This window comes from Theropithecus gelada, chromosome 1, assembly GCF_003255815.1.
Source record: "Theropithecus gelada isolate Dixy chromosome 1, Tgel_1.0, whole genome shotgun sequence".
Classification (NCBI taxonomy): Eukaryota; Metazoa; Chordata; class Mammalia; order Primates; family Cercopithecidae; genus Theropithecus; species Theropithecus gelada.
In genome coordinates this window covers 197,553,386-197,567,490 of record NC_037668.1, presented here as the reverse complement: position 1 = coordinate 197,567,490, position 14,105 = coordinate 197,553,386, and the positions used below count along the sequence as shown (strand labels likewise).

Below are 14,105 nucleotides of genomic sequence, written 5' to 3'. Positions count from 1 at the left end.
CTTGCGATTTCTTCTTTGACCCATGTGTTATTTTGAACTTCTGTGTATTTTGGGATTTTCCAGTTATTTTTCTGTTACTGATTGTAGCTTAATTCCTTTGTGGTCTAAGAGTAGACGCTGTTTGATTTTTATTCTTTTAAATTTGATGAAGTGTATTTTAAGGGCTCAAGTGTGGTCTGTCTTGGTAAATGCTTCATGTGAGCTTGAGAGGACTGTTTATTCTGCTGTCGTTGAATGAAGTAGTCTATAAATGTCTGTTGTATTCAGATAATTGATGGTTTTGAGTTTAACTGTGTCCTTACTGATTTCCTGCCTGCTAGATCTGTCTTTTTCTGATAGAGGGAATTGAAGTCTTCAGGTATCATACTAGATTCATCTGTTTCTCCTTATAGATCTAAGGGTTCTTATGGTTCTTGTCTCACATATTATGATATTTTGTTGTTAAGCACATACATATTAGGGATGCAGAAACTATGTTGTCTTGGGGAAACTGACCTGTTTATTGTTATTTCTCTGATACTTTTTCTTGCTTTGAAGTCTGGTCTGTCTGAAATTAATGTAACTACTCCTGTTTTCTTTTAATTTGTATTAGTATGATATATGTTTCTCAATCCATTAACTTTTAATCCATATGGATCTTTATATTTAAAATGGATTTCTTGTAAACAACATATATTTGGATCTTGTTTTTTGATCCACCCTGACCGTCTCTCTTAATTTTTAGGCTGGGCACGGTGGCGCACCCCTGTAATTCCAGCACTTTGGGAGGTCGAGGCGGGCAATCACTTGAGGTCAGGAGTTCAAGACCAGCCTGGCCAACATGGCAAAGTGCTGTCTCTACTAAAAATACAAAAAATTAGCCAGGCATGGTGGCGCATGCCTGTAATCCCAGCTACTTGGGAGACTGAGGCAGGAGAATTGTTTGAACCCGGGAGGTGGAGGGTTGCAGTGAGCTGAGATAGCACCACTGCACTCCAGCCTGGCGATGAAGCGAGACTCTATCTCAAAAAAACCAAAAAAAGTAGCCAGGTATGGTGGCTCACATCTGTAATCCTAGCACTTTGGAGGCTGAGGCAGGTGGATCACCTGAAGTATGGAGTTCAAAACCAGCCTGGGCAACATGGCGAAACACTGGCTCTACTGAAAATACAAAAATTAGCCAGGCATGGTGGTGGGTGCCTGTAATCCCAGCTACTCGGGAGGCTGAGGCAGGAGAATTGCTTGAACTTGGGAGGTGGAGGTTGCAGTGAGCTGAGGTCGCGCTGCTGCACTGTAGCCTGGGCAAAAAAGCGGAACTCTGTCTCAAAAAAAAAAAAATAATAATAATAATTTTTAATTTAGACTATTGACATTCAAAGTGATTACTGGTATAGCTGGATAAATATTTCCTATATTTGTTACTGTTTTCTGCTTTTTGTCTTTGTTCTTTGTTCCTATTTTTGTTTTCCATTCTTCTGCCTTTTGTGTTTTTTTGTTTCTGTTTTTTTTTTTTTCCTTTTGAGATGGAGTCTCACTCTGCCACCCAGGCTGGAGTACAGTGGTTTAGTCTCAGCTCACTGCTACCTCTACTTCCCAGGTTCAAGTGATTCTCCTGCCTCAGCCTCCCGAGTAGCTGGGATTACAGATGCCCGCCACCACACCCTGCTAATTTTTATATTTTAGTAGAGACAAGGTTTCACCATGTTGGCCAGGCTGGTCTCTAATTCCTGACCTCAAGTGATCTGCCCTCCTTGGCCTCCCAAAGTGCTGGGATTACAGATGTGAGCCACCATGCCCGGCCCTTTTGTGGTTTTAATTGAGCATTTCATATAGTTTTTTTCCTCTCCTTCCTTAGTATTTATTAGTTACACTTATTTTTTAAACTTTTTAAGTAGTTGCCCTAAAGTTTTCAATATACATATACAACAAATTTAAGTCCACTTTATTTCAAATAACACTATAATGCTTCACAGGGAGTGTGAGTACAAAATAATTTTAAATCTTCCATCTTATACCTTGTACTATTTCTGTTATTCACTTATGTGTAAGTACTCATAAGCATATTTTTATATATGTGCTAGATATAAGCATAGGTGATCAAATACATTGTTACTATTATTTTGAACAATAAAATAATTTGTTAGCTCAATTAAGAATAAGTAAAATAAAAGTTTGTGTTTTATCTTCACTTATTCCTCCTTTGGTGCTCCTTCTTTCTTTATGTAGATATATGTCTCTGACCTATGTTTATTTTCCTTTTTTTTTAAAGAACTCCTTTCATAATTTCTTGCGAGGTAGGTCTGCTGGCAACAAATTCCCTCAATGTTCGTTTATCTGAGAACAGCTTTATTTTTCCTTTAGTTTTGGAGGATAATTTTGCAGGGAATGTTTTGTTTCTGTTACTGCTTTAAATATTTCACTCTTCTTGCTTACATGATTTCTGAGGAGATGTTGGATATAATTCTTATCTTTGCTTCTCTATAAATAATGTTTTTTCCTCCAGCTTCTTTCAGGATTTTTTCTTTTTTTTTTTTTTTTTTTTTTTTTGCATGCATACAATTGGTATTTTTTATTGAATTGAGAGACATGGAAATTACTGTCACTTCTTCCTTAGCAGTCTACGGCCATACCACCCTGAACGCGCCCGATCTCGTTTCAGGATTTTTTCTTATCTTTGGTTTTCTTCAGTTTGAAAAATGCTTGCCTAGGTGTAGTTCTTTTTGTATTTATACTGATTGTTGTTCTCTGAGCTTACTGGATATATGGTTTGGTTTCTGACATTCGTGTGGAGGAAATTATCAGTCATTGTTTCAGATATTCTGTTCTTTTCTCCTTCTCCTCTGGTATTCACTTTATGCATGAGTTATGCCTTTTGTAGTTGTCCCACATTCCTTGGACATTATGTTTTGTTTTGCTTGTTTTCAGTCTTTGTTCTTTTTGCTTTTCAGTTTTGTAGGTTTTTATTGATATATCCTCAAGGTCAGAGATTGTTTCCTCAACTGTGTCTAGTCTACTAATAAGCCCATCAGAGGCATTGTTCATTTCTGTTACATTGTTTTTGATTGCCAGCATTTCCTTTTTATTCTTAAGATTTCCATCTCTCTGCTGACATTGCCCATCTCTTCTTATATGCTGTCTACTTGATCCATTGGAACTCTTAGCATACTAATCATAGTTGTTTCAAATTCCTGGTCTTACAGTTCCAGCAGTCCTGCTATATTTGGTTCTGATGCTGACTTTATCTCTTCAAGTTGTATTTTTGCCTTTTAGTATGGCTTGTAATTTTTCTTAATAACTGGACATGAAGTACTGATTAAAAGTAATGATATAAATCGGTCCTTAGGAATTTACTGGTAAAGTGTAGGAGGAGAGGAAGTGTGCTACAGGCCTATGATTAGGTCTCTGTCTCTTAAAGAGCCTATGCGTCTGGACTATGGGCTTCACAAGGGATTATCCGCACCTCCTATTCCCCTACTGAGGTGGAACAGGTTAGTAGCTTAGGCTGGAATTATGTCTTTTCCTTCCCCAATGTGGAAGGCTGGAATTAGGTATTTCTCTTTGCCTAGGTCAGTTAGGCTCTGATAAAACTTCAGTGGGTAGGCTGTGGTTAAATAGCTCTTCTTGAGGGCAGATCTTGTTAAGAACGGCAGAGTACTCTGGGATACTCAAAATGGTTTCTTTTTCCTTCCTTCTGCTGGAAGACTATTTTAATCTGAAATTTATTGTGAAAATCTGGTTGAACTCTGAAGTTAAAATTAAATCACAAAAACACCCTCTGCGTCGTACCCCACCGCCCCATGACTGGGTTCCTTGGAGTTGTTGTTGTTGTTGTTGTTGTTTTTGGAGACAGAATCTTGTACTGTCGCCTAGCCTGGAGTACAGTGGCATGATCTTGGCTCCCTGAAACCTCCAACTCCTGGGTTCAAGCAGTTCTCCTGTCTCAGCCTCCCGAGTAGCTGGGATTATAGGCGCATGCCACCATGCCTGGCTAATTGTTGTATTTTTAGTAGAGATGGGGTTTCGTCATATTGGTCAGGCTGGTCTCGAACCTCTGACCTCAGGTGATCCACCTGCCTCGGCCTCCCAAAGTGCTGGGATTATGACGTGAGCCACTGCGCCTGGCCTTCCCTGGAGTTTTTAACATTCAGAGTTACGCTTTCTGAACCTCCAACAATTCATCAATTATAGTTCAGGTTTTCCTACCCTAGCCCTGTTTCTCACAGAGGTTTCTGCTCATGAGTCTGTGCTCCGGTAAGCCAAGACTCCTTGTGTTTACCTGTTCGTCTCTCCAATCTAGGAGGTAGCATTTTGTCCTGTATCCTTGCCTCTCTGAAGGATCCAAGATCAGTTATTTATTTTACAGTCTGTTATCTTTTTATTTGTTGTTAGAATGGAGCGGCAACTGCTAAGCTTCTTACATGTGGAACTGGAAACTGGAAGCTTGTTTTTTTCATACATCAACTGTTAAATCAAGCTTGTCTAACACGCAGCCTGTGGGCTGCATGAGACCCAGGACAGCTTTGAATGTGGCCCACATAAATTCGTAAACTTTCTTAAAACATTATGAGATGTTTTTTGCAATTTATTTTTAGCTCATCAGCTACTGTTAGTGTATTTTATGTGTGGCTTGAGACAGTTATTCTTCTTCCACTTTGGCCCAGGGAAGCCATAAGATTGGACACCCCTATGTTAAATACTTTTTAACATATAACCTCATTAGTGGTAAAAGTTTTGTATCACCAGGTGAGTGAAAGATGGCATATTTTCTTTTATGTCCAATTTGCTTATATTTCTTTTGTGCTTTCTTTTTAGGTTAATACAATCTGTTGGAATGACACTGGAGAATATATTTTATCTGGCTCAGATGACACCAAATTAGTAATTAGTAATCCTTACAGCAGAAAGGTAAAGTAGTTTAAAAACTCTGTAATTTAATGAGAGAAAAAAATCAAGAAGGCAGAAATGAAGTAATTGTAAACAAACATAGAATGGGCATTTATAATAGAATATCCTCCCTGTTTTGCTGAAGTTTATTGTATAATTTAGAGGTTCTTAGGTACATGTGGGTCTCTTAGATTACTTAGGGAAATAGAAGATTTTATTCAGCCTTGGGCTCTAGAAAATTTAAATATATTGTTTATTTAAGTGGATAATAATTGGTACAAGTGACATTATTTCAATAACACGTTTTTGGGGAAAATGTGCCATATATAAAGTATGAGTTAATGAGAAAATTACTTTTATGTGTAACCTTAATATATTATCTTAACAGTCTAAAAAGTTATTTATTTTAACGTCAAGAGTAGTGTGGATAAAGCTGCCAACTTTGGTCATTGTTTCATTTTCTTAAAAATTTGAAATTTAGTCTTTTAGAAAATTTACATTTAAAACTTAAAGACAAAAACAACCAAATGATGGCTGTGTGAATAGTTCTTGAGGTACTGAGAAAATTAAAATGCTTTCAATGAAGAAAAAAAATTACCATAAGCTAATAAACCCCCTCACTAGAAGGCAAGAGATATCTAAGAATTAAATAATTTTCTAACTCTCAAATAACTTTAATTACTGTTTCAAATAGCAGTCCATTATATCCATAGAATGTTTCCTTTACAAGGATGATTTCAGAGAAATTTAGATACTGAATGATAAAGCTATAAACAGCCGACTGATTGTAATAAAAGGAAAGTGTGTGATGTTCTTTACACTTGATATAACAGTTAAATGAGAAATTTTCTGTTTTGGAAATATGACTAGTTATTTTAAAATTTGTAAGATCTTAAACATTCAACACATCATTTAACGTTCTAGTTAAGAATAGGAATATGTATATTTCCTAGCTGCCTCCCAACTCAAATGATAACGTTTTTCTCTCCTGATTGTCTTAAATTTCCGTATCTTTTTTTTTTTTTTTTTTGCAGCAGGGTCTCATTCTGTCACCCAGGCTGGAAGGCTGCAGTGCAGTGGTGTGATCTTGGCTCACTGCAACCTCTGCCTGCTGGGTTCAAGTGATTCTCCTGCCTCAGCCTCCCAAGGATCTGGGATTACAGGCGTGCATCACCATGCTCGGCTAATTTTTGTATTTTTAGTAGAGACAGGGTTTCACCATGTTGGCCAGGCTGATCTTGAACTCCTGACCTCAAGTGATCCGCCCGCCTTATCCTCTCAAAGTGTTGGGATTACAGGCATGAGCCACCACGCCTGGCCCAAATTTCCTATATCTTTAAGTCTTTTAACATCTATTCTTTTAATATTGATTCCAAAAATGTACTCTAGCTTTTAATTTTTTGCGGTAGTAGCAACCGTGTATTGGTGATTGTATCAGTCATGCTCTAGTCAAATAAACCACACAGTAATTTCAATAGGGAAAGTGTAATAAAAAGAATTACTAACTATATCAGGAGATTGGAGTAATAAAGGCTTGGCTACTAAAAAGTAAAGAGGTCTCTATAAAATAAAGAAATAACAGATACTATGAACTGCCAGTAACCCTGGGACTGAGATAAACCACCCTAAAGAAGAGACCCCTTTGCTGAGTGCTGAGATTTAGACCTTATTAAAGAGGGTGTCATGGCTCACTGGATGGCAGAGAAGTCTCTGTGATACCATGCTAGTGTAACTTGTTGGGAATTCCCCTCTGGAACTTGCTGGAATACCTCTCTCTAGGGCACTGAGAAATACTTTTTAAGGAGAGGTTTCTCATCAGAGGTAGTATGCTACAAAATGTCTGGGGACATGGGGAAATGAAGCAGGAGAAGCTGTGGGGTGTTGCACTGTTCATTCAGCAGGTGGGCCCTGGTGAAACTGACTGCAGGACTCTGGTGCTATGGTGCTGGGGAAACTGCCCACACTGGAAGACCGTGGCACTGGAAAAACTGTGCATGGTTGCAGGAGCTCACATTAGAGATAGGAAGCAAACTCCTTTTTCCTGCATTATCCTTTCAGTGCTTTTTACTGACAAAGCTTAACATTATGCCAACTGGCAAAGCAAAAATATTTAAAGGACTCAGTTCCATTGCATAATCTATAAAAGTGAAGGATAAATTTGGAGCTGAGAGGAGATAATTTGATAAGTGGCACAGTAGTCTTACTTCTATCTACTTCTTGGTATTATTGCAATGTAAAATTTACTTCATTAATATTTAGGTATTTGAATGAGAAGAGTTCCATGAAAATTTTAAAATTACATTATGATTACTATAATGGCATATATAGATTTATATGTTGTTTTTTTTTTTTTTTTTTTACCATTCTGACCAAGTTATTTAAACTTTCCTTAGCCTTTTTCTTCATAAATTAAGAGAGTCATAATGTCTAAAGTCCTTTCTAATATTAATATTTTATATTTGTTTCTAAAAACGTTTTAAAACATTTTTGTCTATTAATTTAGGTTATATAGTGATGTATGAATGGGCCTGGCTGGCTGTTTGAAGCTGGATCTTACAGGTTAAGACTTACTCTGTTAGGCTCACAGAATCTAATCTTCAGCTAAGTAGTTTAAGAAACTGGATTTTTATCAGTTTACAAACAGTGGCTAGGTTCTAGTGAAATGCTTCATGATATACAGTTCAATAAGCTGGGATAACGTATGAGTTTTAATTATGATTATGTTCTGGTTTTCATTGGCTTTTAGCTTCTGAGTTCATATATAGGGGAAGAATACAACTATTTTTGTATCAGTGGAAACATGGTATTGGCAGTCCAAAGTTTAATTTAAAATTTTCAATTTTATGGAATAAATTGTTTATTTCTTGTTTTTCCACATTTAAACAATAAGATATTTAAGTAAGTGTGTATCATCTGTCAGCCGAAAAAGAAGTTCATATTGAGGCTGTCTTTAATAGGTCGTAGTTTTATTTCAGTAAGTTTTACTTAATTGTCCTGGCTTAGCAAAAAAGCTTGATGTTTTCAAATCCTAATTCTCTTAGGTCAGTAATTACAAGGGTAACCCTTTTCTTTTTCTTTTTTATTATTCTTTTTTGAGACAGTCTTGCTCCTGCCCAGGCTGGAGTGCAGTGGCGTGATCTCAGCCCACTGCAAACTCTGCCTCCCAGATTCAGGAGTTTCTCTTGCCTCAGCCTTCCGAATAGCTGAGACTACCACGTGTGTGCCACCATGCTCGGCTAGTTTTTGTATTTTTTTAAGAGTTGGGGTTTCACCATGTTGGCCAGGCTGGTCTCGAACTCCTGAGCTCAAGTGATCCACCTGTCTCGGCCTCCCGAAGTGCTGGGGTTACAGGCGTGAACCATCATGCCTAGCCCCCTTTTCTTATAATAGAAAAAATTTCCTGGAATAATATATATGTAGAATGCTTTTTGATGATCACTATTCAGAATTTTAACTCTTACATTATACAAAATAATCACTTGGGTACCAAAGGAATGATTGTTAAAAGACCTGTTCTGTTTGCTTATTTTTAAAGATATGACGATTCCTTTGATGTACGATTTCCAATAGAATATGTATATTTGAAAAAATGATTACTCTTTCTCATTTCCAGCTTGAGAAATGATTAGTCAGATTTTCTTTTTAAATATTGTAATCATAGGCCAAGCGTGTGGCTCACGCTTATAATCCCAGCACTTTGGGAGACATGAGGTGGGAAGATCGCTTAAGGCTGGGGGTTAAAGACCAGGCTGGAAAATGTAGTGAGACTCTGTCTCTACAAAAAATTTAAAAGTTAACTGGATATGGTGGCACATGCCTGTAGTCCCAGTTACTCGGGAGGGAAAAGCAGGAGGATCACTTAAGCCCAGGCGTTCCACCACTACACTCCAAGACTGGATGACAGAGCAAGAGCTGGTATCTTGAAAAAAAATTATTATTATCATAAGCCTTTATAGGGCTTTTTAAAATTTTAAAACACTAATGATTCATTATATAGGAATAGAAGCTTTTTGACCGTGAGTCAAATATTACCTGTTTTTATAGTTGGATTATTTGTAGATCCTATGATTTTGTGGGAACATTAATTTATTGCAAATAAGAATTTTGAAACACTTAGTTTTTTTTTTTTTTAGTAGATTTAAGAGGCTGAGGATATTCCTTATTAATGCAATTATATTTTAATTATATATAGCATAGAGACTCCCCATCATATATTGCGGAGTCCCATTAGAGTACCCCATTATGGCATAGGTGAAAGAGAAGGAAGCCCAGAGTTGGTCTTGCAGTATCTTTTGTAAAATAAATCCCAAGTATATACTGTGTACATGATTTTTCTTGATTTGGCCTCAGCCAGCCATTTGTAGTCCTCAGAGCTTAAAATGTTTTCATTACTGTATGCTTTTGCTTATACTCTTCTTTCTTTCTGAGATCACCTGCTTTCTCAGGTATCTCCCATCTACTTGGTAAATTTAAAATTCATCCTTCAAATCTCAGCTCTTTTTTGTGATATTTCTCTTAACGTTTCCTAGACACATGTAGCCACTCCTTCATCTGTGTTCTTGTCTTGTGGATAACTCTATTTGTTTGCATGTTGTGCTTAGATGACAACTTCTTTGAGATAATGACAATTTCTTTTTTCTTTTTGCATCTTCAACACTTAACATTATTTATTTACCTGTCATATAGTTGGAGCCCAATAAATCTTAGTAAAAGGAGTATATAAATCTGTATATTTGATACCTCAGACAGGGTTGTGGGTCAGGTTTGAAAGAGGGTTATTTTTACCAAGGGATTAAGAAACCATCCTCTACTGTCTGGATACTTTTGGACCAAGCTTCATGTTTTGGGAGTGTTGTACGTGACATGATAAAGAAGGAAAGAGACTCCAACTTTGGCCAGCTATTTAGTCAAAATAACATGGTAATCAGCAGAGTGATAGATGTTACAACTAGACCACCTTAACGTTTAGTAATCATTGCAGTTATCAGTGTGTTATTTTCATCTCAGATTAAGTTACTCTGGCAATTATGCCTCTCTGGGGCATTATCCTTAGGGTGTTTTCAGAATAACTCATAATACATTGATCCAAGGAAAGCACAACTAAGAAGGTAAATCCACCAATAAAAAGTTATTACTGAGAGTAGTGGTTCTCCCAGCACAGAGTTTGAGATCTGAGAACGGACAGACTGCCTCCTCAAGTGGGTCCCTGACCTCCGAGTAGGCTAACTGGGAGGCACTCCCAAGTAGGGGCAGACTGACACCTCACACGGCCGGGTACCCCTCTGAGACAAAGCTTCCAGAGGAACGATCAGGCAGCAACATTTGCTGTTCAGCAGTATTCACTGTTCTGCAGACTCCACTGCTGATACCCAGCAAATAGGGTCTGGAGTGGACATCCAGCAAACTCCAACAGACCTGCAGCTGAGGGTCCTGACTGTTAGAAGGAAAACTAACAAACAGAAAGGACATCCACACGAAAACCCCATCTGTACGTCACCATCATCAAAGACCAAAGATAGACAAAACCACAAAGATGGGGATAAAACAGAGCAGAAAAGCTGAAAATTCTAAAAATCAGAGCACCTCTCCAAAGGAATGCAGCTCCTCGCCAGCAACAGAACAAAGCTTGAAGGAGAATGACTTTGATAAATTGAGAGAAGAAGGCTTCAGGCGATCAAACTTCTCCAAGCTAAAGGAGGAAGTTTGAACCCATCGCAAAGAAGCTAAAAACCTTGAAAAAGGATTTGACGAATGGCTATCTAAACTAACCAGTGTAGAGAAGTCCTTAAATGACCTGATGGAGCTGAAAACCATGTCACGAGGACTACGTGACGAATGCTGATTCAGTAGCTGATTCGATCAACTGGAAGAAAGAGTATCAATGATTGAAGATCAAATGAATGAAATGAAGTGAGATGAGAAGTTTAGAGAAAAAAGAGTAAAAAGAAACAAACAAAGCCTCCAAGAAAGATGGGACTATGTGAAAAGACCAAATCTATGTCTGATTGGTGTACCTGAAAGTGACGGGGAGAATGGAACCAAGTTGGAAAACACTCTGCAGGATATTATCCAGGAGAACTTCCCCAACCTAGCAAAGCAGGCCAACATTCAAATTCAGGAAATACAGAGAACGCCACAAAGATACTCCTCAAGAAGAGCAACTCCAAGACACATAATTGTCAGATTCACCAAAGTTGAAATGAAGGAAAAAATGTTACGGGCAGCCAGAGAGAAAGGTCGGGCTACCCACAAAGGGAAGCCCATCCGACTAACAGCGGATCTTTTGGCAGAAACTCTACCAGCCAGAAGAGAGTGGGGGCCAGTATTCAGCATTCTTAAAGAAAAGAATTTTCAACCCAGAATCTCATATCCAGCCAAACTAAGTTTCATAAGTGAAGGAGAAATAAAATCCTTTACAGACAAGCAAATGCTGAGAGATTGTGCCACCACCAGGCCTGCCCTACAGGAGCTCCTGAAGGAAGCACTAAACATGGAAAGGAACAACCAGTACTGGCCACTGCAAAAACATGCCAAATTGTAAAGACCATCGATGCTAGGAAGAAACTGCATCAACTAACGAGCAAAATAACAAGCTAACATCATAATGACAGGATCAAATTCACACATAACAATATTAACCTTAAATGTAAATGGGCTAAATGCTCCAATTAAAAGACACAGACTGGCAAATTGGATGAAGAGTCAAGACCTATCAGTGTGCTGTATTCAGGAGACCCATTTCACGTGCAGAGACACACATAGGCTCAAAACAAAGGGATGGAGGAAGATCTACCAAGCAAATGGAAAACAAAAAAAGGCAGGGGTTGCAATCCTAGTCTCTGATAAAATAGACTTTAAACCAACAAAGATCAGAAGAGATGAAGAAGGCCATTACATAATGGTAAAGGGATCAATTAAACAAGAAGAGCTAACTATCCTAAATATATATGCACTCAATACAGGAGCACCCAGATTCATAAAGCAAGTCCTTAGAGACCTACAAAGAGACTTAGACTCCCACACAATAATAATGGGAGACTTTAACACCCCACTGTCAACATTAGGCAGATCCACCAGACAGAAAGTTTAAAAGGATATCCAGGAATTGAACTCATCTCTGCACCAAGTGGACCTAATAGACATCTACAGAACTCTCCACCCCAAATCAACAGAATATACATTCTTCACAGCACCACTTTTCATGCTTATTCCAAAATTGACCACATAGTTGGAAGTAAAGCACTCCTCTGCAAATGTAAAAGAACAGAAATGACAAATTGTCTCTCAGACCGCAGTGCAATCAAACTAGAACTCAGGATTAAGAAACTCACTCAAAACCGCTCACTACATGGAAACAACCTGCTCCTGAATGACTACTGGGTACTTAACAAAATGAAGGCAGAAATAAAGATGTTCTTTGAAACCAATGAAAACAAAGACACAACATACGAGAATCTCTGGGACACATTTAAAGCAGTGTGTAGAGGGAAATTTATAGCACTAAATGCCCACAAGAGAAAGCAGGAAATTCACCCCCCAGACATCACAATTAAAAGAACTAGAGAAGCAAGAGGGAACACATTCAAAAGCTAGCAGAAGGCAAGAAATAACTAAGATCAGAGCAGAACTGAAGGAGATAGAGACACAAAAAACCCTTCAAAAAATCAATGAATCCAGGAGGTGGTTTTTTGAAAAGATCAACAAAATTGATAGACCACTAGCAAGACTAATGAAGAAGAGAGAAGAATCAAATAGATACAATAAAAACTGATAAAGGGGATATCACCACTGATCTCACAGAAAATACAAACTACCATCAAAGAATACTATAAACACCTTTACGCAAATAAACTAGAAAATCTAGAAGAAACGGATAAATTCCTGGACACACACACCCTCCCAAGACTAAACCAGGAAGAAGTTGAATCCCTGAATAGACCAATAACAGGCTCTGAAATTGAGGCAATAATTAATAGGCTACCAACCAAAAAAGTCCACGACCAGATGATTCATAGCCGAATTCTACCAATGGTACAAGGAGGAGCTGGTACCATTCCTTCTGAAACTATTCCAATCAACAGAAAAAGAGGGATCCTCCCTAACTCATTTTATGAGGCCAACATCATCCTGATACCAAAGGCTGGCAGAGACACAACAAAAGAAGAGAATTTTAGACAAATATCCCTGATGAACATCGATGCAAAAATCCTCAATAAAATACTGGCAAACCAAATCTAGCAGCACATCAAAAAGCTTATCCACCATGATCAAGTGGGCTTCATCTCTGGGTTGCAAGGCTGGTTCAACATACGCAAATCAATAAACGTAATCCAGCGTATAAACAGAACCAAAGACGAAAACCACATGATTAGCTCAGTAGATGCAGAAAAGGCCTTTGACAAAATTCAACAGCCCTTCACGCTAAAAACTCTCAATAGATTAGGTATTGATGGGACGTATCTCAAAATAATAAGAGCTATTTGTGACAGACCCACAGCCAATATCATACTGAATGGGCAAAACCTGGAAGCATTCCCTTTGAAAACCGGCACAAGACAGGGATGCCCTCTCTCACCACTCCTATTCAACATAATGTTGGAAGTTCTGGCCAGGGCAATCAGGCAGGAGAAAGAAAGAAAGGGTATTCAATTAGGAAAAGAGGAAGTCAGATTGTCCCCATTTGCAGATGACGTGATTGTATATTTAGAAATCCCCATCATCTCAGCCCAAAATCTCCTTAAGCTGATAAGCAACTTCAGCAAAGTCTCAGGATACAAAATCAGTGTGCAAAAATCACAAACATTCCTCTACACCAATAACAGACAGACAGAGAGTCAAATCATGAGTGAACTCCCATTCACAATTGCTTCAAAGAGAATAAAATACCTAGGAATCCAACTTACAAGGGATGTGAAGGACCTCTTCAAGGAGAACTACAAACCACTGCTCAACAAAATAAAAGAGGACACAAACAAATGGAAGAACATTCCATGCTCATGGATAGGAAGAATCAATATCGTGAAAATGGCCATACTGCCCAAGATAATTTATAGATTCAATGCCATCCCCATCAAGCTACCAATGACTTCCTTTACAGAATTGGAAAAAACTACTTTAAAGTTCATATGGAACCAAAAAAGAGCCCGCATTGCCAAGGCAATCATAAGCCAAAAGAACAAAGCTGGAGGCATCATGCTGCCTGACTTCAAACTATACTGTAAGGCTACAGTAACCACAACAGC

The 14,105-nt window shown here is 38.1% G+C and overlaps 1 protein-coding gene across 13 annotated transcripts in view; it reads left to right on the top strand.

Annotated features, from left to right (window-relative positions):
- The window catches only part of DCAF6 (DDB1 and CUL4 associated factor 6), a 141,809-nt gene that overhangs the window by 25,113 nt on the left and 102,591 nt on the right, over positions 1-14,105 (top strand). For 12 of the 13 annotated variants that reach the window (XM_025355513.1, XM_025356258.1, XM_025355911.1 and 9 more), the window contains one exon: positions 4,792-4,884. The exons of the other annotated variant lie outside the window; for it this stretch is intronic. In XM_025355513.1, coding sequence (XP_025211298.1) covers positions 4,792-4,884 — 93 coding nt within the window. The remainder of the gene's footprint in view (positions 1-4,791; positions 4,885-14,105) is intronic. 13 annotated transcript variants of the gene reach the window in all.